At 43.3% G+C, this 26,908-nt stretch overlaps 2 protein-coding genes across 2 annotated transcripts in view; one reads left to right on the top strand and one right to left on the bottom strand.

Moving 5' to 3' along the window:
* The window catches only part of DGKQ (diacylglycerol kinase theta), an 86,466-nt gene extending 84,148 nt beyond the window's left edge, over positions 1 to 2,318 (bottom strand). The window contains exon 1 of the mRNA XM_027884654.1: positions 2,105 to 2,318. Coding sequence (XP_027740455.1) covers positions 2,105 to 2,318 — 214 coding nt within the window. The remainder of the gene's footprint in view (positions 1 to 2,104) is intronic.
* A 14,841-nt stretch (positions 2,319 to 17,159) lies between these two features.
* The window catches only part of ACO1 (aconitase 1), a 37,177-nt gene continuing 27,428 nt past the window's right edge, over positions 17,160 to 26,908 (top strand). Inside the window, exon 1 of the mRNA XM_027884685.1 lies at positions 17,160 to 17,243. The gene's annotated coding sequence lies outside the window, so the exon portion shown is untranslated. The remainder of the gene's footprint in view (positions 17,244 to 26,908) is intronic.

Genomic DNA, 26,908 nt, shown 5'->3' with positions numbered 1-26,908 from the left:
GCTGCAATTACACTTGCAACTCTTTTAAACAGAATTTACTTAAAATATCATTCAAGAAATTGTATTAGCACTTACTAAGTGACTTCTCAAAAGCAGCCACCTTGAGCAACTGACCCATCAGGTATTTTTTAAAGTTGCTGTTTAGAAGTAAGTTGTTTGAAGGACAAACATGACACTAAGAATAGCTGGGTGAAAACACACAAGTGAGTCAAAAAAATAAAATAAAATCGGCTCTTCACCCAAAGGAAATATTGATGTGCCAGGTGGCATTACAGGGTTTTCCCACACACTCTGAGAAAGGAATGTTACAGCTAATGAAAACTAAGAGTATTTTCTCACACAGGCGACTTGTTTGGGATGGAGTTTTAAGATGTAGGTGTAAAAGAGATATATTAACAGTGCAACTTGGAAATGCCTCATCAACACATGGTCATTAGAGGTGATGCTAGTGATTCTTATCCAGAATTCTGCCTGAAAAGCCAAAGGGGAAGAACAATTTCAGGATGCAAACTGTCAGCGCACTTTTCAAACTAGGATCTACAAACTAGGAAAAACCCCTAAATTGTTGCAGCTATGGACTATCTTTAAGTATATAATGTGCAAATGGAAAAAAAAAAGTTAGACATCCTGGGCAAACCTTTCACATTTTTCTACCTGTTACCATTACCAAAACCACTCAGTTTCAAGTGACAAAACTAACACCGGAATGCCCACTTTTTTGACTCCAATTTTTTTAAGTCAGTGACAGAATAAGAGACCACAGAAGAACAGCTTTGTGCATTTTCACAATGTAAGAAATTTTCAATTGAGTTTGGGACTTTTCAGCTGATTAGGGTAAGTAGTGACTTTCTGCTATGTTGTTCTGCAGAACAACACATCCCGTGGAAAAGTTTTAAGCAAATATTAAACCTTTCTTGCAAGACTTGCTTTGCACCACACAGGAACATGACTTCCACCCAATTTAATCGCGCACCCTCTTTACCCACAACAGTGACAAAGACAGGAGATATATCAAGAACTGCAAGGTACTTGTTCTACACCTACAGCCTTGTGTGATACCCACCCAAACAATGACGCTCTTGCACAACCCCACTCTTCCAGATGTGGTTTTGGAGCTGCAACCCAAGCTGGTTGGGCTGCATGGGCCCATGAAGACACCAGGGAACCGTTTGGGTTTTGTTTGTTTTTTTGTTTTTCTTTGAAGAGGCACACATAGATCCCCTCTTGTCCCTGTGACACCACTTGATTTCACTGCATCAGAACAAGCCATGATTTTGTCACCTTCAGCTGAGGTCATGTAGGCCGACAAGGAGAGCCAGTGATTCTCTCTCCCCTCCCTGGCGTCAGACCAGGTTTAAAAGGTTCAAACTCCACACTGGTCTCAGTTCCTCCGTGCCATCAAGCGCTTTAGCAACTAAGGGATGGATCCACGGTGAACTGCTGGGGTGGTGGGTGGCTCACAGGTGGAGGCCACCCCAGGATGGGCCATGGCACTGCCAGATCGTGGCAAACACCCGAGGTCACCACAAAGGAGTGAGCGGTGCCACACCTCTGACTTTTTATTATTATTGTTAGCATTTTTATTATTATCATTACCAGGGTTGTGATTAGTTATTATAGTTATTAAAATTATTATTGTTAGACTCACCGTTGTCAGAATTTATTCTTACCACTTGTTAACAGGAGTAGAATTTTCAGCATTGTTGTTGGTTCCAGACTTGATTTCTCTGATTTACTACTATTATTATTAAAATATTTATTACTACTGTTAAGAAAAAAAAATTTGTAGAATGTACTGGTTTTAATATTATATTTCGTGTTGTATTTTAGCATTATATTTCATTAACATATTCCAGTATTACATTTCAGCGCTGCATTTTAGTATTATATTTTAGGATCGGTTTTATTACTATGCGTTGTTATCGTATTTTAGTGTTACACAGTCCGTTGTTAGATGTTATTATTAGAGTTTTCACCAGCAGTATTTTTAGCCATTTCTTTTTCCTTCCCCCCCCCCCCCCCCCCCCCACACACACACACCTTGCCCCAGACGCGTGCCCAGCCGGTCCCGCCCGGCCCCCGCGGCGCCCCGGCAGCCCCTTACCCTCGCACTGGTAGCCGGCCAGCCCCCAGATGAAGTCGGTGCAGTAGTGGCAGAAGGTGGGCTTGGTCAGGGTCACCCTGCGGAACGCGTGGCCCGGCGGGCTGCCGCCCCCCGCCGCGGCGCGGCCCCGCCCGCCCAGCACCGGGCTGGAGGCCGGGCTGCCCCCGCCGCCGCCGCCGCCGCCGCCGCGCAGCGAGCGCGCCCCGTCCGCCATGCCCGCCGCCCGCCCGCCCGCTCCGCGGCACCGGCGCTGCCCGCGCTTCCGCCACGGCCGCCGGCGGGGGCGGGCGGGGGCGGTGCCGCCTCAGAGCCCGGGCGGGCGGAGCCGCGCTGCCCCCTGGCGGCCGCGCCCTCAGGGCCCCTCTCCCGGACACCGCCTCCCCGGGCAGCCCCGTTCCGCGGTCAAGCCGTCCTTTCCGCCGAGAGATTCCTCCTGATGTCCGCGCTGAGACCGCCCTGGCACAGCTTGAGGGTGTCGCTGGTTACCCGGGATAAGAGGCGGACCCCCACCCTCCTTTCATGTGGTTGCAGTGAGTGAAAGGTACCCCCTGAACCTCCCTCTCTCCAGGCGAGACAACTCCAGCTCCCTCAGCTGCCCCTCAGAAGACTTGTGCTCTAAACCCTTCCTCTGGACTCAGAGGTGAGACCTTCAGTGTCTTACCACCACATTAAACCGGAGAGTTTTGCTACCCCATCCTCGTACTGTTTTAGAGCACACAGAGCTCCACCTCAGGATTTCTGATGCTGCACTGGGAGAAGAAGATGATTTGCCACAGGGTTTGCCTTCTAAAATCAACATCTCTGCCTTTACAAAAAGAGATAAGGGATTCTGCTGAGCAGTTTCCTTCCTCTGAAACATGGGGAGTTTTGTCCTTTATGTTCACTTCTTGCTGCTAGTTTGGAAAGCACTGACATACCTGGGTGTTTCTCTGTTGCTAATCTTCAGAATGCCTGTTTCTTTGAATGTTATTGCATTAGGCAAATGGAGTAGGTTGGGACAAGAAAGGAGGCTATGCTTGTGGGTTTTGTGTATATATAGATGTATGCTGTCCACATCTCTGCTTGTCTGACTGTGTCCTTGATCTTAACTTCCAACAATCTCCACTGAGCTGCTTGAAACATAAGCAGGTGCATTCATTAAGCCATGAAGGCAATAAAAGATTAGTTAAAATTTTCATTCTTGGTTCTGATTTATTTGTATTTTGGTGAAAGGTGTAATAAACTATCCCGTTGTCCTGCAGACCAGCAGTGAAAAAACTTCTTTTAATTTCTCCTACTCTTATTTTACATCTTCTTTCCATGTTGTTAATATGAATGTATTTATGAACAGGAGGATTTGACCTTCTCAAGGAGAAACAATAGAAACAACTTAAGTGACCAAAAAAAGCATAATATGCCTTTTTATGGTTGGAGAAAGAGTGAGATATAGTTAGATACAAAAGGTTTAAAATATTTCTAATTGCTCCTAAAAACATGATTTAGAAAACATAGCTGAGATACTTTAGAGATTTATCAAGTCCCAGATATACAAGAGACCTGGAAAGAGGGAAGCAGTGTGAAACCTTTGAAGGTGTTTGCCTGCTGACTACAATGAAAGAGCCAAGGGCCTTAATGATAGATCCCTTCTTCCACAAACTCAACCTTGCTTTGGTCTTTGTAAAGGTTGTAGCACAAGGCCTCCTGGAACACATTTCTGGGCACATGGACAAGAAGATGATGAGGAGCGGCCAGTACTGGATTTGCCAACAGTCAGTGATGCCCGAGCAACCTGATTGCTTTCCATGACAAATGGATAGATCTGTGTAGGAGGGGACACCAGTGGAACCTTGACTTCAGCAAGGTTTATCACTTGGTCTCCCACAATATTCATGTACCCAAAGTGGAATGTTATGGTCCAGCATGGGTGGACAACTTTATGAGTAAAAAACTGGTTAGATGGTTGAGTGCAGCAGGTAGGGGTTAATGAGTAACACTTGAACTCTACCTGGAGGCCCATCATAGGAGGAGTACTACAGAGGTCTCTCCTGGGACCTGTTGCATTGAGCACCTTTATCAAGAACATAGAGAGGGTGATGGAGAGCAGTATTTTCAGGCTAGAAAATGACTCCAAGCTGGGGAAACTGCCATCCAGAGAGACCTGAACAGGCAGGAGAAATTAATGATATCGTAGAATCCAAGACTGGTTTGGGTTGGAAGGGATCTTAAAGACCATCTAACTGCTTCTGCCATGGGCAGAGACACCTTTCCTTAGACCAGGTTGCTCAAAACCCCCGTCCAACCTGACCATGAGCACTTCCAGGGATCGGACTCTGGGCAACCTGTTCCAGTGCCTCACCACCCTCATAATAAAGAATTTCTTCCCAATATCTAATCTAAACCTACTCTTTTTCAGTTTGAAGCCATTCCTCCCTGTCTTATGAAGACATGCCCCTCTTACATGCCCTTGTAAAGAGTTCCTCTCCAGCTTTCATGTAGGATCCTTTCACATACTGGAAGGCCACAATTAGGTGACCTGGGATCCTTCCCTTCTCCAGGCTGGACAATCCAAATTCTCTCAACCTATCTTCACGGGAGAGGTGCTCCATCCCTCTAATCATCTTGGTGGTCTCCTCTGGACTCACTTGAGCAGGTCAAAGTCCTTCCTCTTCTGAGGACCCCAGAGGTAGACCCCAGAGTGTTCCAGGTGGGGTCTCACCAGAGCAGAGTAGAAGGGCTCCTCCCTTTCCCTGCTGCCCACTCTGCTTTTGATGCAGCCCAGGACACAATCAGCATTCTGGGCTGCAAGTGCACATGTCCGGCTCATGTCCAGCCATCAGCATTCCCAAGCCCTTCTCAGCAGAACTGCTGTCAATCTGTTCATCCTCAGCCTGTGCTGATAGCAGGAGTTGCCTCAACCCAGGTGCAGTGCCTTGAACTTTGTCTTGTTGAACATCACGAGATTCCTATGGGCCCACTTCTCAAGCCTATCCAGGTCCCTTTGGATGCCATCCTGTCCTTCAGGTCCGTCAGCCTCACCACTCAGCTTGGTGTCATCTGCAAACTTGCTGAGAGTGCACTCAGTTCCTTCATCTATGTCATTAATGAAGATAATGAATAACACTGGTTCCAATATGGACCCATGAGGGATACCACTTGTCCACTGGGACTCTGAGTTGTTGACCACTACCCTCTGGATGTCATCCATTTCTTATCCAGCTAACAGTCCACCCATCAAATCTCTCTTTCTCCACCTTAGCAAGACGGATACAGTGTCAAAGGCTTTAAAGAGGTCCAGATAAATGACATCTATAGCTATTCCCTTGTCAACATCAGTATTTGGAAATTGAAACACAATGTAATTGGCTCATAAAATGAAGTGGTTCATAAAGTATCACCTTCCTAGGCAAGAGAAGTTTTGAATTTGTAGCTTTTTTGGCTCTCCAAGTTGGTGATGTCTGAAACAAGAGCAAATCCTGATGTTCATTTAAATAGGATACTTCCCCCCCCCAAAATCTCACAGCTGAAGAGACAAGGAGCATATTTTAGGTCACATGTGCGCACTCTTTGTCTGCAATGGAAAACAAAAGACAAATTCAACTTTTTATACTCACACTACAAAGAAGTATAGGGAAGTATCTAGAATGTTTTCTTTTTTGCTTCATAGTAGCTTTACAGCTTACCTCCTGAAAAAAAAAAATAATTCTTTACAGCAGCTGTTCTGATCACACTACAAATAAATCAAGTGCAGACTTGTTAGTTAAAAGCACCAACAACTGCCCTGACTAAGAGAAGCAAAAGCTCTGATATGGAAAGCCAACGCAAAGTTCTGTCTCACTTTCAAGTTATGCAGTAAGATAGCTGGTATGTCTTTCAACATTTTATTTAATTCTTTATTTATCCTGAATAAGAGATCATACTTTTTCAGATAAAAGATATAATGTGGAACACATTAGACTACACAATCTAAAAAAAAAAATTACATATCAATATTTATATATCAAATATATATCCACATTTGACATGAGTAAAGAGATTTTGACAAGAAGAAAATGCTCCAATTTAAATTCATCCACCTCCTGTGGGGAAAAAAACCCAAACCTACACAGAACCACATCAAGTAATATATCTTTATTTTACAAAAATCATTATAGTCAGCACTAGTAAGTATTTAAAAAAAAGGCAGAGAAATTTGTCACAGGCAGACATAACTGCTGAACTCTTATAATATTTTAGCATTTACATTTCTTTCTATCACAGGAACTTCTCTTGTTCTGCTAACACAAGTGAGATTTGTAAATAATAAGCCCTATCAGAGCTGACAGTAAAGAAAACTATGTAATGAGATAGCAAAGTCAAGAGGCTGAAGTTTTATGTCCAATCAGCTAGCAAGTATGATGATACAACAGGCAAGCCATTTGTGCTTCAAATACACTGATTTTAACCTTCAATAGCATATTTCCAGCTCTTACATTTTAGAACAAATAAATTCCTGACACAGAACATAAGAGATTTGCTCAGAGTTCAGGAATCACTTCTCTGGGAGAAAAAAACAGCCAACCAACCAAACAGAAAACCAACTAGGGTTTGTTTTATTTATTGTAAAGGATTCTTAGTTTAATTTATTTGATCACATTTTTTCTCTGGACGTAGGGAACACGTAAGCAATTCTTACAAATAGAGTAGCTTAGTTGGTGCATTTTGAACTGCAAAATATGCAGAAACATCCATGTTACAGATTTCTGTTAAGGTTTGGTAAGGGTTGTGCAAACTGAAAATAAAGTCTCCGAGTCTGATGTTGTTAAAACCACAAAGCAGCTTCTGATTCTACATTCTAATCACGTATCAGAAACCCAGTACATGAAGCACCATTTATATATATACATATGTAATTTTTTTCTCTCTCTATACACACACACACACACACACACACACATATATATATATATTATAGCCTTATTTCTCTTTATGTCTGATGAATCTGTTGGTCCGCAGGATAAACATACTCCTTCACCAGCCAGAATATAAGGAAACACCACCTGTGCTAGGCTCCAGAGCGATGTGGTCACGCATGAGACTCTCCTTTGGCTGTGTCACTTGTGTCCACATGGACGACAGGAGGGGGTGGTCTAAGGGCTTGACAAAAGCATCCCAGACTAAAGGCCCTGGCAAACAGCAAACCTTTTTGAGACAGTAAGTTTGGTCAGTGAAAGCAGAGCCTGCAGCCACCATCGCTCACTCTGCCCTTGTGAAGGAATGTGTTCCAGGCTCAGATGCCTTTCCTGACTGAGCTTGTTTCTGTTTAACTGTTTTCAGTGTTGCACCTGAGTGCCCTCCGTTCATACCTGAGTGAGCAAAAGGAGCCATCCTCCTCTTGCCAGGAGCCACAAGCTCCTAAACCTTCCCACCTTGGGAGTCCCCACCTACTAAAAAGTCAAGTACAACCTTTAGCTGACCCCCCTCTTAAGCAGCTGTTGCAGATGAATTCTTGGAAGAATTCATCTTCGTGAAGTTGAAGGCATTTATTGATGATTAAATGATTATGAAATTAGAATTACACAATTATTAAATTATAATTAAATAATAATAAAATTAAGAAATATCAGCCCACTGCTGCACAGGAGAGCTCAGTGGGCTCAGTGTGGGGCTATAGATGTCTATAGTGTAATGAAATCGATTTGTAGTCAACTCACCTAGGTGCAGGAGCTATAATTCTGTCTAGTCCCAGCTCAGGCTAATTCTGTCACCTCCTAATAAACTATGGCCTAGACTCCTTGGTTCCTAAGAAGACAGTGGCCTAGCACAGTTCTCTAGGTTTGCACAGCACGGCTGATATTGCTGCCCAAACCAAAGTGCCCTCACTCAGTCAGAGAACATGGACCCACCACCACAGCACAGGGCTCCAGCACTCACCTCTAGCAAGTGCCTCCTTGGAGCAATCCTGTTGTTCTCCTGCCTATCTTCTCTGCTGAAGTGGGGTGTGCTAGCCTTCTCCCCATAGCTTCCACAGCAAGCAGCCCTGCACCTCAGCCAGACCTCAACTTCCCCTGGATGAGGCCAGTATCACCCTGGGAAGATGCCCAGGCACTCCATATAACCTCACACCTGGAGGGACTCCCATCTTCTTCTGGAGTAGCATTTGGGATGGTGCTAAAGGGCATGCTATCATGCTGGCTTCAGCTGTCCTGCACAGTCTTGAGCAGTATTTCTGTGCCCCCTTGGTGTCCCTTGTTATGGGCCTGCTGGGCCAGCTGTCCCGCACCAGCTTGATCACTACTGTCCTCTCGTACAGCTGAACGGAAACAAACACCCCCTGACCAGGATACCACTGCCTTGGATCTGCTGTGTTTCACAATAAGGAAAACGGAAGCAGGAGCAGATGCATATCCCTATATGTGAACAATAAAAAAAATGGTCTGTTAAGTGGTAAGTCCCTGTTTGCTCCCCCTGGTAAACATTACACTTCCTTCTTCTACCCTGTAATGAAGTTTGTAGCTGAAGTGGGTTCTGTTGATTCATGGAAAGATACATCCTGTGAATGGTGCTGAAAGCACTGGTTTTGCAGGTGTCTATTTCACTGAATAATGTAGGATAGGAGAGGACTCTGGAGCTGAGAGCAGGGGCAACCTCAAAGTTAGATCCAGCTTCAGTACGATAACAATTCCCTGTTTTCGCCCAGGAGGGCTGCTGATCTGCTCTATCACCCTTTACAGTGCGTAACTCAGTTCAAGATTTCAGAAAGAATGTGAGTTTTCCAAAACAATTAAAAATCTGCTTGTGTGCCCTGCGACATAACTGGGCGGGACAAGCAGGCAGTTGTGGATAGAAACTTCAGAGGTGTGCAGGACAGCTGATAGCTCAGGCAACAGCAGGTCAGGCAGGGAAGGCAATGTGGCAGCGACATTATCCCGGCATAGGCTAATGTCCTTAAGTTCCCTGCAGGCCAGAAGAAATGAACACCCAACTTCAAAACGCGATCCACCAAGTTAAACACAATTCTGCACCAGTGCATTACAGCTTGGGAACAGGCACCAGCACCTCCAGCTCCAAAGCTGTGATGGGCCTGGAAGCAACTCCTGGGAAAGAAGCTGAGAGCTTTTCTGCACAGCCTAAACTCAGGGACCCTTCTGCAGGCTGGTTATGGGGCAGAAAAGCCATGAACCATGCAGATTCCCACCATAGATCACTGGCACCATGGAAGTCTTAGCACTGGAGTGCTGAACTGCATTAAAAAAAAAGTGAACGAGATTTCACTGATGGAAATGAAGCATTGAGAGCCTCATAAATACAAATTAATGTTTCACTGTAAGTCCCATTGGATAGCTTTCTCTTGACACAGTCACTGCTTTTGATTAAGGTCTGTAGTGAATGAGTCAGTCTGTTCACTGAAACAGAGATTAACAATGGAGGTACTGTTTGCACATAGAGCAGTAGTAGAGGATTGCCCATTCTCATGGCATCTAAATGTTGTGCTAAGAAAGAGGGTAATAAACCCCACTAACCTCTGTCTACTTTGCTATGTTATACTCATGTTGAGCGTGAGCCCTATTGGTTAGTGCAACTACTGAAGTAGATCCTACTGCAGGATTAGATGTATGGAAAGATTTGAACTACTTGAAAAGAGGCAAAAAAAGACACCTTTTAAAAACAGAAATAGTACTGCAGTACCTGGTGTGAGGTGTAATTTAGCTCTGTGCTCTCACTTTCACTAGGGGTCAGGGTATATCTTTTGTGGTACATTTACTATCTGCCCTAAGAGGCGGGAAAATATGTCAGGGAAACATCTGTCCTGACTGTGCCATATCATAAGTGATCTGGTTTGGTCTGGTCAGTGGAAGCCTCAGAAGAAACTTAAATTCTTAAATTGTGAATGCTGTTTTTATTCAGCATGTTGACTTGCTGCAGGAAAATTGAGAAATCAGAAAGCAAAGAATGAGTACAAACATTTTTTGAAAAATAGGCAATATCCAATTTTTCATTGAAAAGTAGTTAAGAACAGGTAATCAGTCATGTTCAGATATGAAGATAAGCAAAATATGATGGACAAGCATAGTCTACCATTAGGGTGCAGCAAAGGAATTTCCAATGCTTTTCTCTGCGTCTTTGCTCTTTAATCAAAACATACGTGTAAAGGCAGTATAAAATAAGGACTTCCTTTCAAGAAGAGTGTTCTCTATTGCTTTCTATAATGAGCCAGTTGTTCTTTACAGCTGTGAATAAGTGTTTGCTTTTGATATGGATGTCAATTTTCACACTTTGAAGAAATTATTTCATCAGTAGTTCTTTTGACATGAATATGTAAATGATCAATCACAGGAGAGAATGAAATCCTGGAAAATTAAGAGTTTCGGGTTTGAAACAAGTTTTTCTATCACTACGCATACTTTAGAGAGATCAATGAGATTTATTTTCAGATGCTTTCTTGTCCTCCTCCATCTCCATGTATGTAGGAAGCAGGAAAGAATAGTCAGACTCTGCTCTTAGCTCCTGCACTGAACCTGGCCCTAGTCTCCCCTCAGAGTTTTGTGCAATCTTCTATTATGAATGAATGAGTTGCCCAAGGGTAAAAATGGTATTTGGCAAATAAGGCCTAAATAAGCATTGAAATGAATGTCAGAACCAGGTGTCAGCAGCCCCTCAGCCTCTCCTCACAGGACTTGTGTTCAAGTCCCTTCACCAGCCTCGTTGCTCTTCTCTGGACCTGCTCCAGCACCTCAATGTCTTTCTTGGACTGAGGGGCCCAGAGCTGAACACAATACTCAAGGTGTGGCCTCACCAGTGCTGAGTACAGGGGAAGGATCACTGCCCTGCTCCTGCTGCCACACTGTTCCTGATCCAGGCCAGGATGCCATTGGCCTTCTTGGCCACCTGGGCACACTCTGGCTCATGTTCAGCCTCCTGTCAACCCAGACTTCCAGATCCCTTTCCACCTGGCTGCTCTCCAGCCACTCTGTGCCCAGCCTGTGGTGCTGCAGGGGGTTGTTGTGGCCAAAGTGCAGGACCCGGCACTTGGCCCTGTTGAACCTCATCCCATTGGAAGCAGCCCAACTCTCCAGCCTATCCAGGTCCCTCTGCAGAGCCCTCCTGCCTTCCAGCAGATCAACACGCCCCTCCCAGCTTGGTGTCATCTGCAGATTTGCTAATGATACACTCAATCCCCTCATCCAGATCATCAGCAAAGATATAAACAGAACTAATGAAGATGTTCAACAGAACTATAAAGGGAATGTAAGGATAGTGCTGTACATATGTTCAAGGCTGTTACGTTTACCAGTCACCAAATGCGTGCAGTGAGCATGTAGTAGGAAATAGATGCCTCTTAGGTAGGGGTTAATGACTGTGTGCAAGTTCTTTAGGCAGGTACAGCCACAGAGTTAAAACAGGTACCTTGGACTAGTCACATGGTAGTTGTTACAGCAGCCTGTGCTCCAGAGTTTGTTTCTTCTTCCAACTTTCTGCATTAGTTTTCTCCCCCTTTCATCCTTTTTCAGTTGTATCAGATAATTAACATTTTCTGCCAGAGTCCTGACCTCAGTAAGGCAGTGTTAGTGCAACTGCAGCACAGACTATGAACTGCACAGGTCCAGGCTAACTAAGGTTATTGCACATTGCAGATACACCTAAAGTTTAAAGAATATTTGGAATATGTGTTGTTTTCGGATGAGCATTCCCAGGGATCTGGTGCAGGTAAAGTCGTCTTCACCATTCCAGCTATGCAGATAAATACACTGGTGGTCATCAAAGACTTCTGCATTTACGGCAAGTTATATAATGTCCAAAGAGACAAGAACATTCCTTCCACTTCTGTGTTGCAAACAGTTTGTCTTTCTAATGCTCAGCACAGCAACTGTAAGAGATTACAGTGACTGATCAGAGGTTATCCACTTCGGAAGAAATTCTCCAAAAACATTATGTAGTCTGGCACTGAATGCACAGTGTGGACAATCAAGTGACAACACTTGTAACTTGTCTCAGACATGGTACATAATCCCATCCTCAAGTACCTTTTTTTCAGTTCCTCTCTCAGAGTCTAACAAGTGCTTTTATTCTGCAAGAGAACTGTATTGTTCCTTGAAAGTACACCTATGTGAGTTTCTATTCAGGAGCAAGCTCAGGATCTGCTCCCAAGTCAATGCCCTCTACGAGCTGGGAATGACACCGCGCCTCCGCTTAACCCCGTTCAACCAGTAGATGGCAGAACTGAAATCTTTGTTTTGCTATTGAAAGAGAAATTCAATAAACGTTACGGTAACTATGGGAACACTCATTTAAAAAAAAAGGACAATTAAGTAAATTAGTGCTAAGAGCAGAAGCAAATTATAATACATTTATTGATACATTTGCTAAAATATGCCTACCATATAATTTCCTTTAGAGGATGAACAATCATCTAATTAAAGAGGGAGATGCAGCAAGTCACTTAGGTCAATAACCAGAACACACTCTGGTATTTCCAAGATGTCTTCTGAGAGATGTTGCACTCTCTCTTTTTAGACTTGCACTTCTTTTGCACAGCAACAATTCAAACAGCTTAAAACAGTTGTGACTGACAATGAAATCTGAGCATGAACTCCTTTGTGAGCCATCAAACAAATTTATTTTCCCGTACTCAGGACAAGCTGTAGGCCACAACCTGCAAGTTGTCACGCCAGTTCTCACACTCATTCACAGATAGTTTCCTGGAGTGAAACACTTTTACTGAGTGCTGAATTCATTTGAATATGTAAATTCATTTCATGCTCTGTAGAACATACTACATTAAATGATGTACCCTTAGGTGCTGCTTATGGGGACACAGCACTCCGGAGCAAACCTCACTAGGCACTTTCATTATACTGCAGGGAGCCAGGAAAAGCAGGAGGATACATGCAGACACTTCTTTGGGATGACCACTTCAAAGGACAAACAGCTCTGGGTTCTCTAGGCTGACAATTCCATTTTATTGCCTCCCCCTCATCTCTGTCCCAGCCCAGTTAGAGACTGATTGAAGCAATCCTGTGATTGCAGCAATCGTGTAATTGCTGCAACCTCAGTGATCAGCTGAGCCTTCATGGAGGATTGCCACAACACAGAAGTCTATTGCCATATATTAAGGTTTTGCTGGTTATAATAAGCTGAAAGCTGCCCCTTGGGAATTCAAAGAATTTGTAGCTTCTTGATAGGATCAGAAAGAATGAAATGTGCTTAGAGACACAAGAGTGAAGTAGGATAGGAATTAAACAGATGTGATATGCTCCCTGGAATTCTAGGACACTGGTGAATAACCTTGAACGTTCTAGAAGGAATCTGAGCTTAGACCGAGCTTCTTGTAAATGGATTTCAGTAAGACAGAAAGGACAAAGGAATGACACATAGTTCCTCATCTGCTGTGAAATAGTTTAATGAAAAACCCTAAAAGCAGGAAGTCACGAGCACTGGGGTGCTCATGACTGCAATTGTTATTCCTATTTAAGCCCATCTTCACTGTAAGAACTGAAAGTAATTTTCTTTAACCCAGGATTGCCCAAGAAAACTGCTGGACATCCTTGCAATCTGATTCTAAAACCAAGAACTCATTTCAGTAAACATCTTCCTCACAAACAATGGATCTAATGTAGCTCTCACCTTCTGACAGACTTGGGAGAGAGGCAAATCCTGAAACAAACTTTAAGACACACTATGGTAAACTCATCCCCATTGAGAAGAATGACAGCCTCAAATACTCATGATGTAAGTGTCAGCCTGCAATAACCTTCAGACAGCATTACCATAAACCCCTGAACAAACAGCCTGTCTTCCAATCCCATGATGGCCTCTGTTTCCTTATACAGAACCAGCAGAGGCTGAAGCAGTTCTGCCTCTCTTTCTGTGATATAAAATCTTCCTTTTAACCCCTCAACCTCAGAGGCCTTCCCTCCCCACAGAACAGAACATACAAACCTTGCAGATATGCACTGGTGGAAGTCAGACCTGATGTATGAATTTTCCATTTCTGTTGCTGACCTGTTATTTTACTGGTCTTTGCTTTTTGCCCAGGAGATTTTAGGTTAATCAGATTTTGCAGCAATTGCTTTGGTATCTAGGTATGAAAAATTTTATCAATGATTCAAAACTTTGTGATACACATGGGCCTTGGTTCTGTTAGAAAAAACAACAATAAAAATATCACAATCCATTTAAAAAAAAAAAAAAAAGGAAGTGATCCAAAGAGTTATTATAGGACTTTATCTCACAAAGAGGAACATACTGGAAATGCTTTTATTATTATTTTATTTTTTAATTAATTAATTAATTAACATTATCAATATTATTAATTATAATTATAATTTATAGTTAATCGATATAATTTATTATTAATAATAATTATTTTATTATTATTTATCTATTAATTAGAAATATACAAAAATAAAAATTTCTATCAAATAAGGAAACATCTGCAGTTCTAAGGAAAGAGGTATTAGAAATTCTTTGGCTTTTCAGACTGTCAGTCACCTACTATTTTGGGGGGTCCTGTAGAAAATATGGGTCTTCACCTTCAACAGCCAAACTACACATATGACTTTGTTCTGCCAGCCTCAATCTTGTGAACCTATCTGTCCAAAGGTTTGAAAAGAATATTATAAATGAATGTCCAGTTCCATGTTAACCATTTGTTAAAGCAAATCCTATGTTCTAAAAACTAATTCAATTCTAAAAGGAGAACTAAAAAAAAGTACATGTGAACTAGAGCATGTGGTATTTGTGCTGAACAGAAAACAGGTCAACCTGGAAAAGATTTTCAATGATAACTCAAAAGGCCATTTAGATGTATCAGGTCAGAAAATAGCATTTTTAACTACAAGAGGCCCTAGAAGCCTTAACTGTTCCAGTAAAATCAGTAGCAGATGTGCCAAAGCCAGGATTTCAGTATTTAGTTAAAAAAAAAAAATTGTACACTATCTTGTTGGCTAGACCATGGGGTACCTACGACTGATTTCTTCTGGTCTGCCAGTTCCAGTTAGACAGTGTGTGTTGGCAGGAGGATCTGCCAGCACAGGTTGGTGTGCAGGAATGCAACCCACAAACAAGTAGGAGAGACATTGTGGGCATTTTCTATGTTTTATCCTTCTTTCCGAGTAGAGCTAAGTACTTCCATTTTCACTCTTTGCATCAACTTGCTCACCTGAGACTTGCTCCTCTACAGCAATGCCAGCAATCACCTGAGTTTGTTCTTAGCCTAAGTTTTCTTCAGGTAAAACCAAAACATTACTGGTCTTTTCCTTAACTCTCAGTGGTTAGCATGTCCCCTAGCTACTGCTTTCCAAGAGCTTCCCCAGACTTGTAAGATACTTACATTCCTTCCATGCAAGCTCCCTTTAATATGTATCCAATTATTTTCCTAGAAGTAGATGGTTTTTAGTTTGCTTTGTTGTTAAGGAAACTCTCCTGTATGACCATCCAGGAGCCACTCTGGCAGTCACACTTGCACCACGTGAGATGGGACTAAGGTCCTTTTGCAGTGGGAGGCTCCAGTGAGCCCATGCATGCCCCATTCCACTCCCTGCACACCTCCCTCTTACGCAGTCAGACCAGGGTTCCTTAACAGATTGGCACCAGGTTTCCCATAGCAGAGTCTCAGAGGTCTGGATTCTTAAACTACTTTAATTATAGTGCAGCAACATAATAACAGCTCAAGCTGGGTGCTTTCAAGGAGAGACTGAGCTAAGCAAACCCTGGGTTCTTATACCTAGACAGTCTGAAAGTCTGCGTGAAAATCTGGAGTCTTCAGCTGAACCATTGACTCCTGCTGTGTCCCTCAGTGTCTGGTCACCTGGCTGAGCCACAGGTCCTGATGTCCTTTGTTATGCAAAGGGTCAGGCACCAGCTCCTGGCCTCTTGCTTCTGGCTCCCAGCATCCAGAGCTCAACCTGCAGCTTGCACTGCAGCTGCACATCGAGCTACTTGTACTGAATGTGCTCAACATTGTTCAGGCCCAAACTGTACATCATTCTTCTGGGGACACACTGGGCACTGATAAACGCTCGACTGTGGGGGTGATGTAAATCAGGTGCTCTAGGATGTCCTGTACTCTGACATTGTTCTTCAGTATTGACGTCAGGATATTGATCTTGACCATTTTGTAAGCAAAGGTGTTTTTGCCAAAAGCCACGCCAGTTGGCAAAACTCTCCCCCAGCCCCAAGAAGCAATGTCAGTTCCCGCTCCTATCACACTGAGGCAAGGATGAGGAGGCAGCCCTGTGTGTCAGGCAGTGTCCTGAGCTACATCTGTTCTCTTCCAGGCCCAAGCTATATGAGGAGCGGCTGAGGTCACTTGGTCTGTTCAGCCTGGAGAAGAGAAGGCTGAGGGGAGACCTCATCCCAGTCTACAGCTTCATCGTGAGGGGAACAGGAGGGGCAGACACTGATGTCTCTGGTGACCAGTGACAGGACCTGAGGAAATGGCCTGATGTAGTGCCAGGGGAGGTTTAGGTTGGATATTAGAAAAAGGTTCTTCACACAGAGGATGGTTGGCTGCTGGAACAGGCTCCCCAGGGAAATGGTCACAGCACCAAGCCTCGCAGAGTTCAAGAAGCATTTGGGCAACGATCTCGGGCACATTCTGTGACTCCTGTGGATGGTCTTGTGCAGGACCAGGACTCAATAACCCTTGCCAGTCCCTTCCGACTCAGCATACTCTGTGATTCTGTGACCTCTGGACTCAGAAGCCGGAGTAAGCTCACGGGCTCGGAGCACCCTCCTGCACACCACAGCCCGCTGCCCATGTCACAGCCCCCGTCCGTGAGGTGGCTCTGCCCGCAGCAGATCTGACCTTGACCTCGGTGCCACCCCCCAGCCCACCCTGCCCTCCGCACTGACAGCGCTTCCTCTCTTCCCCCTGCATCCAGGGAGAGGCGCTGGCCGAGGGAGGCGGCGGCTCGCTGAGGGGCGAGCCGGGGCCAGGGCTGCGGGCAGGAAGGGGAAGCCCGCCCGCTCCGCGCCCCCGCCGTCCGGCTGCACGGCTGGCTGGCTGGCTGGCTGGCTGCCCTCTCTCGCTTCCCGCCTCCTGCTCCAGCGGCTGGCGGCCATCCCGCCGCGGCTCCGGCCTTAGGGCGCGGGGCGGGGCCCGCCCGCCACCGCCCCTTCCCTGCCTGCGCCCGGCGGCCCCTGACGGCGAGCGGTGGCGGTCTGGTGTTCCTCGCTGCCGGTGAGTGCGGGCCCGGCCGCTCCGCTGCGCTCCCGCCCGCTGCCGGCGGCTCGGGCTTCTGGGAGCCGCGTCCCCGGCGCCCCCATTGCCCGGCGGTGGCGGGGGGAGCGCCCCTCGGGGCAGAACCGGGCCGGGTGCGGGCCGGGCCGGGTGCGAGCCCGGGCAGAGGGCGGGGATCGGCGGCTGGCAGGGCCCGGCGGGCTGGAGACGGGGGGGTCCTGCCTGGTCGTGGCCCCGGCTGCCGCGGTGGGGGCTGGAAAGGGTCGCTGTGTTCTGCGGGGGGCGGGCGGAGCGGCCCCTGGGGCTCCGTCTCTGAGCAGCAGCCTTGCGGGCCCCCCATGGCTCCGGGCCCCGAGCGGCCCAAGTCGGGTCTCCCCAACACCCGGCTCTGGGTCCGGCTCACGCAGGTCCGATCACGCAGGATCGGCTGTGGGAGAGGGGAAAACAAGGAGTAGATGTAGCTTGATGACATGAGCGGGTATGGAACAGAAGTTGTGCTGCTCTGGCCTCATCTGAGTGAAGCTTTTGCGTAAATTTTCCTGCTGGAACAACTCGAGCCTTGTCTGTTGGTATTTCAGTAGATCTAAATAGTAGAGGATAGTGCATAGTGTACATATAAAGCACACAGATACCTCGCTGTGTTGCAAAAACCCCGATAGGTCTGCAACGTAAGTGAGACAGGGAAGGGATGGAAGAAACTGATTGGAAGGTGAAGCCTATGAAGTGTAGGGTTTTAAGAGTTTTGGGCGGCAAAATCATCTATTTTGTGTTCATGACACAGACAGCAGGTGCAGGTGCTCCACAGCAGTTGTGGAGGTTGTAGCCCAGATGCAGATATTTGCCTTCTAGTCTAGTCTAACCTGACTGAGGGCTGTGGAGATGCCCAGTTTCAGAATCTGGATCAGGTATCTGTTTGGATTGGTCCCGTGTATCTGTTCACCACATTGCCATGTTTCATAATACCACCGTAGTTCCCTTTTATTTTTTAACTGGAGATTGTACTTTGCTATTTAGCTTCCACCCTTGAAGCTAGTGTAGGTGGGGAGGGGGGAGGAGGAAGGTGGAGAGGTCTGGACTTCGGTATTCTTTAGTATCAGCAGGAAACTTGGTCTAAAACAGAGGATTCTCTCTCCAAACAATTGGAATTGAATTAATATCTCTGAGCACTCAGTGCTGTTGCTATTGTTCAGACTAGCTCTATCAATCCACATTACCTAAGTAAAGGAAGACCACCCCAGAGAAATATTAACACTGGAATGTTTATTTAATGTTGCTTTGCTTAAAAGCGATTGTATTCCATCAAAATGTCCTAATAAACTTCTGGGGATTGTTACTGCTTCAAAGAAAGTAAGAGGAATGTAATGGGCACAGAGTGGGAAATACAGCTGAGTCTTGTGCCCTCCAGGATCTATATGATATGTGAGGAGTTATTTGAAAAATTTTCAATGCTTTACTTATTGTGGACCTTGTAAGACAGAGGAAATTCCTGGAGAAGCCAGGAGTATATGTATGTATGTATGTATGAAGAAGTCTGATCATTAAGCCATGCTTTGCAGACTGTATCATGCAGACTACTGAACTGAAAAGACTGTAGGGCTTTCAGACTGCATTTTTTGTCATATCACATTTGTAATTTAGCATCTTCTTTTCTCTCTGGTTCCTTTTGGCCAGAGGGTGATACGCTTCAACTTTGATACTATTCAGTGAAGTTTTTATAGTAATGGTGGAAGATGCTGAAACAATAAATGTAGAAAAATAGAGAAGAAACAATATTTGAACAGTAAGAAACAAAGCAAATCTCTTTCCCTAAGTGTTTTCCAACATAGAGTGTTCCAGTAGGATTTTACCATGTAAGATCTGAAAATTTTCTCCCTCCCTACAGTAACAATCCATTTAAACTAACTGGAAAGAAAAGAAATTGAAAAGTGATTCCTTTCTATCTTTTTTTAATACAGAGGAGGTAGAGAGTAGTCTTAATTTCTAGTCTGCTCTGTTTGTGTGAAAAGGAGGTAAGATTTTTTTCAGGGTTCTTGCCTTCAGCCCTGCCTTAGGGACTGGTTAGTTCAGAAGATTTTCTCTAGGTATTTGGTTCTTCCTTGGAGGAACTGGGACATCCCACATTTCTAGGGTCAGGACTTGTGAAACAGGGTGTTTAGTTTTTGTTATTTGGGGTTTTTTTCCCCCTACCTTTTTGGTGTGAAAACTGTTCCAAAATGGTTGAATTAAAAATGTTTTTTTGGAAACTTGATTTGCCTCCCCTTGGAGCCTGGCCAGTAAACCCTGCTAACAGCTACTTTGAATTTATGAAATTGTATCAGATACACACTTGTTCTGCTTACAGACCGAAGCCATGGGTATTTGAAAGCTGGATTCATCTGGCGTGAATAGTTCAATAGCTACTGAGATTGTAAGCACTAGTTTTTGGTGTGAGAAAATTATCTTTATTTCCAGACCACAAATTCATGATTTGTCTTGAAATCGTGTGAAAAGTTAGGACTTTTTCCCCATAACGCAGTATTATTTCAAAACAGTATTAAATCCTCTCATCAGTTCTTTATCCTGAAAAGAACCCTTCTACCTACATATCTCTTGATAGCTCTGAAACAGTTCAGATGGCAAGCTGCAGAAAAAGGAGTTTTAGAGGTGCAGGGACAGCAGTTCACAGAGCTGGTATAATGGTAATGGCATGAGCAGAGAGCTGATTCACCATACTTGCCTTTTGTTTCCCCTTCCCATGCACCTCTGCAGTGTTTCTTCATCCATCACATGAGTCTTTTGAAACTAGCAGACCAATACGTAGATGTCTTTTAATCCTGCCTACTGAAATTGCACCCAAACTTCAGAGCAAACCTTTGTACACAGTTACAGCACTCTCTGTATTCCAGATTTCTTGCAGTTGCTTCCATGCTGTTTCTGGTTTTTTGGTTTGGTTTTGTTTTGTTTTTTAAACTGACACTGAAAGTTAGTTCTTTGTTAAAACTGGTCCAAGTTTTAACCGCATGTTTGTTAATGAGTAGTCTAAGGCTACTAACAGAGGGTAAAAGAGCAGCAAGTTTGTACAGAGATAGGAAGTAGGTTAAAGATCAAAGTTACCTTTTCAGGAGGAGGGGAAAAATCTTCAAGGCTTAATTTGTCGATGTTAGTAGTCTCCAGGTAAGGTTCCCTGTGTTCTCAGGCATATCACTGCTCATTTTTCTGCAGCAAAAAGGAAAATTAATCTCCGCCTTTTAATTGGGACACTCAGTGGTGAGTCTGCTGACACAGCACCCCCTTAACACTTACACCTTCTTAATTATGATCTGGATTTTGTTAAGACTAGATTGCATTCCAGAGGCTGTCTGAGGATACTAGACACGTGTGCTTGCCTAGGTTACCAAAAGTACGATGACATTTTCTGAAGTATTTTGACTGTCCCCTAAACCAAAAGTGCACAAGAACTGCTGAAGTGAGGGAGGAGGTAGCATTTGGCTTTCCAGAGGGATGACTTGCAGGAGTTTGATATCTACATCTTGGAACTGGGCATGCATCTAAACTTCCAGCTGGCTTGGACCTGGAGTTACTTTGAGACCTACAGGTCTGATTTTACAAGCCTGATCTCTGAACTGAACTTTTCAGTCCCTACATGTGCAATGCAGCACTGCTAACAAAGTGGAATGGTCAAAATGCTTATGACAGGCTGTGAAACACATAGAAACCTTGCCTAGAGATTGTTTAAAAAAGTCTCCTTTATGTATTTCTGCACTTTCTTTCAGTGTGGAATAATGGTGTAGTTTATACCTGCAGAGTGGTTGATCAGTCATCAAATTTTTAATGGACTTCTTTTTCAGAATCTATGTGTGATGATCTATGTGTAATGAAGAAACACCAAGATTCTTTCTCCAATCTCTGTTAGGGCTGAAATCTCACCGCTGACTATTGGCAGCAGTGCAACAGTGTATATTTTTTTATAGTGGCCTCATCTGTCACAGGTAGAGTAGGTGTTACACAGTAAGAGCTTCTCTGAATCACAAGAAACCTGTGTTTATTGCTACAGTAGTTGCACTCATATGTTCTTTGCACATCCAGAAGTAATTATAGCATTTTATAATTTTATACAACAAGACTGCACCTGTTCTAATAGTGGTGTTAAAAGTCTATCCAAATGCTCAGGACATGTGTGGGTTTAGAATTTTCTTGGCTTTTTGGATTTTTTTTTTCATTTCTTGGTGGGTGGTGGGGTTTTTTGTTGTCGTTGTGTCCAGTCATTGGTCCATCAGTACACTTCCCCTGGGTAACAAAAGCATTCTTCTTTGGCAACTTGGATATTTAAACTAAAAATATTTTCTACAAATATACAAATATATTTATTAGGATTTTTTTTTTCCAAACTGGACAGAATTATGGATTTTTTGCTACTACAGACATCTGACTAGTATTGGAGAGGTTGCCTTTCCATATCAAAAATGCAGGCTTCTGTCGACATGCTTAACCTGTGTATTTTCCTTCCTTGGTTTTCAGGCAGGGTAAGCATACACTGAGCATGCTGCAATTCCAATAGAACAGAAGTTCCTACATGCTGGACCTGCTAGGAGATCTTTGTTCGTGGCTAAGCCATCTGTAACTGGAAGTAGTCATCAGTCATTATTTTTTATGAAGACCCGTTGCTGACTAGAATGTGAAACCATGAGAAGAGCTGTGTAAGTTTTAGAGGCTCAGGGGAACTGAGCAATAGCCCTTAATTTGAGAAGTGCTATTCTGATTGCAGTTTGTAACTGCTAGTAGTGTCACAAAGGGCACATTCAATATTGTGATGATGAATTTACAACTCAGTAACCTTCTGCTCTGCTGCAGCCCCCTTTAGATTTTTTTTGGTTACTTTCTACTTTTTGCTTTTTAGAGGTGTTTGTTGCACACTTGGCAGCTAAGTGCAGAAACATATCCATACACACACAGTGTCAGTCAGTTGAGTGGACAAAACTAAAGGAAATAACTTGTGGGAGTAGGAATGATAGTTGCAAAGGGTAAGAACAGATTCAGGATGGGTGGAAAATGTTCCATATGTCCTCTGCCTTATTACCAGACAGTCCTGCTGGCTCACCTCTTCTTTTCACAGTTTCAATGGAAAGCTTCAGCACAAACCCATCATATTTTCTTATATTTCTTCCCAAGATTCCTGCAAGTACCAGCAAGTCTGAGCGTTCCCCTTTTTCTTGATGACTGATAAAATACCCTCTGCTTTGGCTGAGTGTAACCCTTTTTAGCATTTCCAGTGTCTGGTAGAATGTTCAAATTAAACTGATTCTTTGCTAAGTGTGTGCTTCCCAGTGGTGGTCAAGAATTTACTCACATTTCAGGAAAAAGAGCATCTACTACTTGAAATCTGTTTTAGTTATTAGGTGTTTAGTTTTATGTAGAGGTGTTTAAAATTAACCTCTTCCTGTTAATAATGTTGGCACCCTCTCATAATTTGAAAGACAGCAACTAAGAAACCAAAGATGGAATAGAAAAGACAGTTGATCCTGTTGTCTTTCCCTAAGTGAGATTATTATGTCCGTACTAAAAGGCTGGATAACTGCCTGTTCTGCTCCTACTTTATGACCTGAAGCTTGATGGATGTCGTCTCATCTAGAACCTTTTTCTTTCCTTTTTTACTTTGTGCAGGTCAAACAAAATGAATCCATGTCCTTGGTGTGTCCTCAGGGACTTCTGTAATAAGTGTGATTACTGCTAATCGGGACTCTTTTGTAAACATTTGTTTCGTGTACTACAGGAAGAGGATGATTTTCTGCTAGCGTGTATTTTAGCAGGAAAGTACTCTGTGTGCTACAGTTTTCTCTTTTTCTGGGTACTGAGAGAGAAGTAGGTTACTCTGTTATCCCTAAAAAAACCCCAAACCAATTTTGTTGCTGGTATTGATCTGGCTATAACAAATGAATATAAGAGCAGTTATGTTTTTTAATTTTTTTTCTTCTTTTTTTTTTTTTGGTGTGAAAGAGGTTGTTGCTTTTAGCCTGATTAGCTGTATTCAGTTTCACCTTCAACTCTAAAGAGAATAGAGTAGTATGTTGAAGTGATGTCTAGAACAGTTTTCAGATTTTCTTCCTCAGGTGTAGTGAGAGGCTAAACAACACATTTTTCCCCTCTAAAGTCTTTGTGAGATAATTTCTGCTAGTGCAAAATTACAGGATATATTAGCATGCTTTCTCAATTCCATTAATTTCAATAAAATTTCACTTGTTATCATTGTTCCAAGTCACACGACTGCTTTTAAAGAGGTCTGAAGTAGAGTTTAGGAGCCACGGTCAGTCAAGAATGTTCTTTAAACTGAACCAAGTCCTTTTCCAATCAATGTTGTTATGATGTTCTATGACTAGTGCTGTGTTTATATTGGACACTCAGAGCAGTTACAGCAGCTGAAGGTTTGAAATCAGCACATGCAACATATGCTTAAGTGTCCTGTGAATGTTCTTTTAAAAAAAAAAAAAAATCTAAGTTACATACTTTAATCTTTATTTGTGGAGATCCATATGAGACTCAGTATGCTTTGTGGAGATCCATATGAGACTCAGTATGCTTTGAATGCATTTGATTTAGTTAGCTATCAAGAGAAGACAAGGAAAGAGGATGGACAGACACCTTTTTCCTTCTGTCCCCTTGGGCTTGTGCATGTTTCTTATGTCACGATCACCATGGTCTTCAGGACAACAGAGGTTCCCACAGACAGTTCAGCCAGTAGGCATTTTTGCACTGATCTTTTGGTGCTGGTAAATATCTGAGCTCTCATGGTAAAAGCTGAGTTTGCTAGCTCACTCAATACAGATGAAGTGAGGAATGTTGTTGCACACAGATTTTGTTAGTGCAAAAGCTTTATTAATAGAGTATTGCAATGCAAAACTTGTGTTTCCAGGGAAATTTGAACCCTCCTGTGTCATATCTAGGGATACAAACAGTATGGAACAGGTGATGCGGCCATGGGTTCATTCTCTACTCTGAAGGGCAAGGTGTTGCATTCACAAAAAATATCTTTTTTTTTGCATTTGGAAAGTTATGATCTTATTGAAATAAATTTGCTTTTCCCAGTGTTCGTGGTTAGAATCTTTCTACAGTGTTGCTTCTCTGGGAAAGAGAGAATTGGAACTGGGAGAGAGGAAAGCGAGAAATCAGACTGACTGATGATCAGACAGAGTGATGAGCTGATGTACAGTGTGGGTGAATTGGGACAAGCTCTGACAAGAGATGGAGCTGGGTAGCACAGTGCTAAGCTATTGCATTGATGTAACAAGGTGAGTGAAACCCAATATTGATAGTGAGGGAGTACAGATTTAAAGATGGTCAGCGTTAGTATGAGCCAAATTGTGAATATTACTAGGCACAGCAAGGGCTGAAATAAAGCCGTTGTTTGTCTGGGACACTTTATACACATAAGATAAGGTTTCAGCAATGAGATGCTACTTTTTTTTTCCCAGTTGAACCATTTTCATAGGTTCAGTCAGCTGAAACCACTGGAGCCCCAGGACTATGTCCAGAATTGTACAAACACTGAAGAACATCTGTCTGGATAACTGGAGAGGGGAAATTGCTTGGGCTAGAGTTGCTGCTGTTTTCCAAGGCCAGGGTGAACACTGTTTATGGGGGTGGCTGTTACCACTAGGAACTTCTTAAGAGGAATTCTGCTTTCCTGAGGGCCACTTTTCCACATTTTTAGGTTCATACAATCCACAATTTCAGATGTGACCTCCACACAAACAGTTTTAAGGTTGTTGGGCAGAAGTTCAAGTGCTTGTTTTGGTAAGTCTGACCAGGTCATGGACTGTGGTCATGCTCCAGCCATGGCCAACACATGTGACTGTGCAGTGCACCAGTCCCAGGCAGACAGATGTCTTCTCCCCCATGTGCTAGTCTGTTTGCATTTTGGTGCCTGCAAAACGTGAATAAATATTCTGTGCTGCAATCACAAGTTAATCTGTATCAAGTTAATAAAAAAGTTAATCTGTATCTGTCACAATGATTGCTTTAAAAATTTTTGTATGCTCAGTGTGCAGAGTCTTGCTCCCTTGTGTCTTTTTTGGCAGATCACCAACTTGGGTTCAGTACTGTGGCCACTTGGTTTACAATTTACTAGGTAGAAGCAGTAGTTGATGTGACTGAGGCTTCTCTGGCTCTGTGAAATTTGGTACAGGCTAGTTGGTATTTTTCTAGAGACTTTACCTCTTTCTAGGTATTTCTGAATGGCTTCCAGGCTTGTAACAGAGTTGTTCGTATCATTGGGACCAGCCAGGTGAAAAGAACATGTGATTGTGCTTTGCTCAGCCCACAGTTTGGCTTATTTGTGTAATTCACTTGATGAGAGAAGGTTTATACTGTGGTACTTCATACTGTGAACTAAAAGAACTCTGTTCAGAGAAGAGGATGATATCTGGCAAATAAATGTTTACATGCAGATAATGTGTTGTAGGGTCTTGATTTGCTCAGACATGGACGTGGATGAGAAATGTTAGAGCTGCAATTTACACGAGTGAGAATGTGTGAACTGAGTACAGTGGACTCATTATGGTCATATCAAAGTAATGATCTGCTGCTTTATCTGTCAGGGGATATTTGAACATTTCCTATCTTCAGCTACTCTTAGACTTTCCCATAAGAAGTCTATGCCATAAATAATGTTCTCAGCTTGGAGGCAAAAAAGTAAAGCTCATTAGGAGCGTAGCTGGCAAGGAAAGGAAGGAAGAAGTTAATTTTGATCATGCTCAATAACAGAAACACAGTTTTCTTAGAGGAATAGCTGAGGAGTCCATGCCGTTTAAAGATAATGACATCTAAAACTTGGTGGGCTTGTGTGCAGGATGAGTATCTGCAAAGCTGGGAAGAGGAATATCGGAAAATAACTTTTGGATGGGAATGTTTGAGGTGATACGTTTGAGAGGATATATGTTTGCAGTCTATTCCTTTGCCAGCATTTTGACTTCCCTGGCCATTCACCTTTTTATCTAGAAATATCTGTTGTTTTCTTTGTCAAAATTCTGGACATCTTTCTTTCTTTTACAGTATCTTGCTACTTTACACCTTGAACCTTTCTGTGTCACCATTTCTGCCATCTGTCCTTGGTTGTTGTGTTCAAAGTATATGAATTTTGAATTTCAAAAAGAGTGGAATAATTTAAAAATCCCCCAGAAGTGTATTCCATATAGTAGTATTTCCTGAACAGTCAATGAAACTGGCTAGTGAGATAAATTAATTCATTCTTTGACCTTGCTTTATCTGTTTTTAACAAATACTGGACTTTGTGCATCTTTTTGCACCAATCTCCAAGGCCTGTCAAAGGATTTGTACCTCTGCAACAAGCTTGTGTTGTTGTGTTGTTGATTTTTGTTTGTTTGTTTATTTTTTTAAACTGAGGCAAGGGAAGATGATGTTACTTGAATGAAGACAGAAACAGTGCTGTGGAAAAACATCAATAGATCTGGAAATCAAACCTGTGATTATTTCTCTTCTAAAAAAATTTCAGTCATGACTGGGAATGTTGCCAGACACTGCAAGAGAATTCATCTTACTGTTAAATCATTAGCTTGATCCTTGGCATGTGTTGGCCTAAGCCAGTGTTCCCAAAAGAGGCCTGGGCAGAGTTCAAGTCTTCAGTGTGTCCTAGGAACTGTTCCATTAGGTAGTTTTCATGCAGTTAACCTTTT

The sequence above is a fragment of the Empidonax traillii genome, unplaced genomic scaffold (genome assembly GCF_003031625.1).
Source record: "Empidonax traillii isolate 1590-97213 ecotype Southwest subspecies unplaced genomic scaffold, ASM303162v1 scaffold152:size925058, whole genome shotgun sequence".
Lineage (NCBI taxonomy): Eukaryota > Metazoa > Chordata > Aves > Passeriformes > Tyrannidae > Empidonax > Empidonax traillii.
This window is presented reverse-complemented; position numbering and strand designations above follow the sequence as displayed.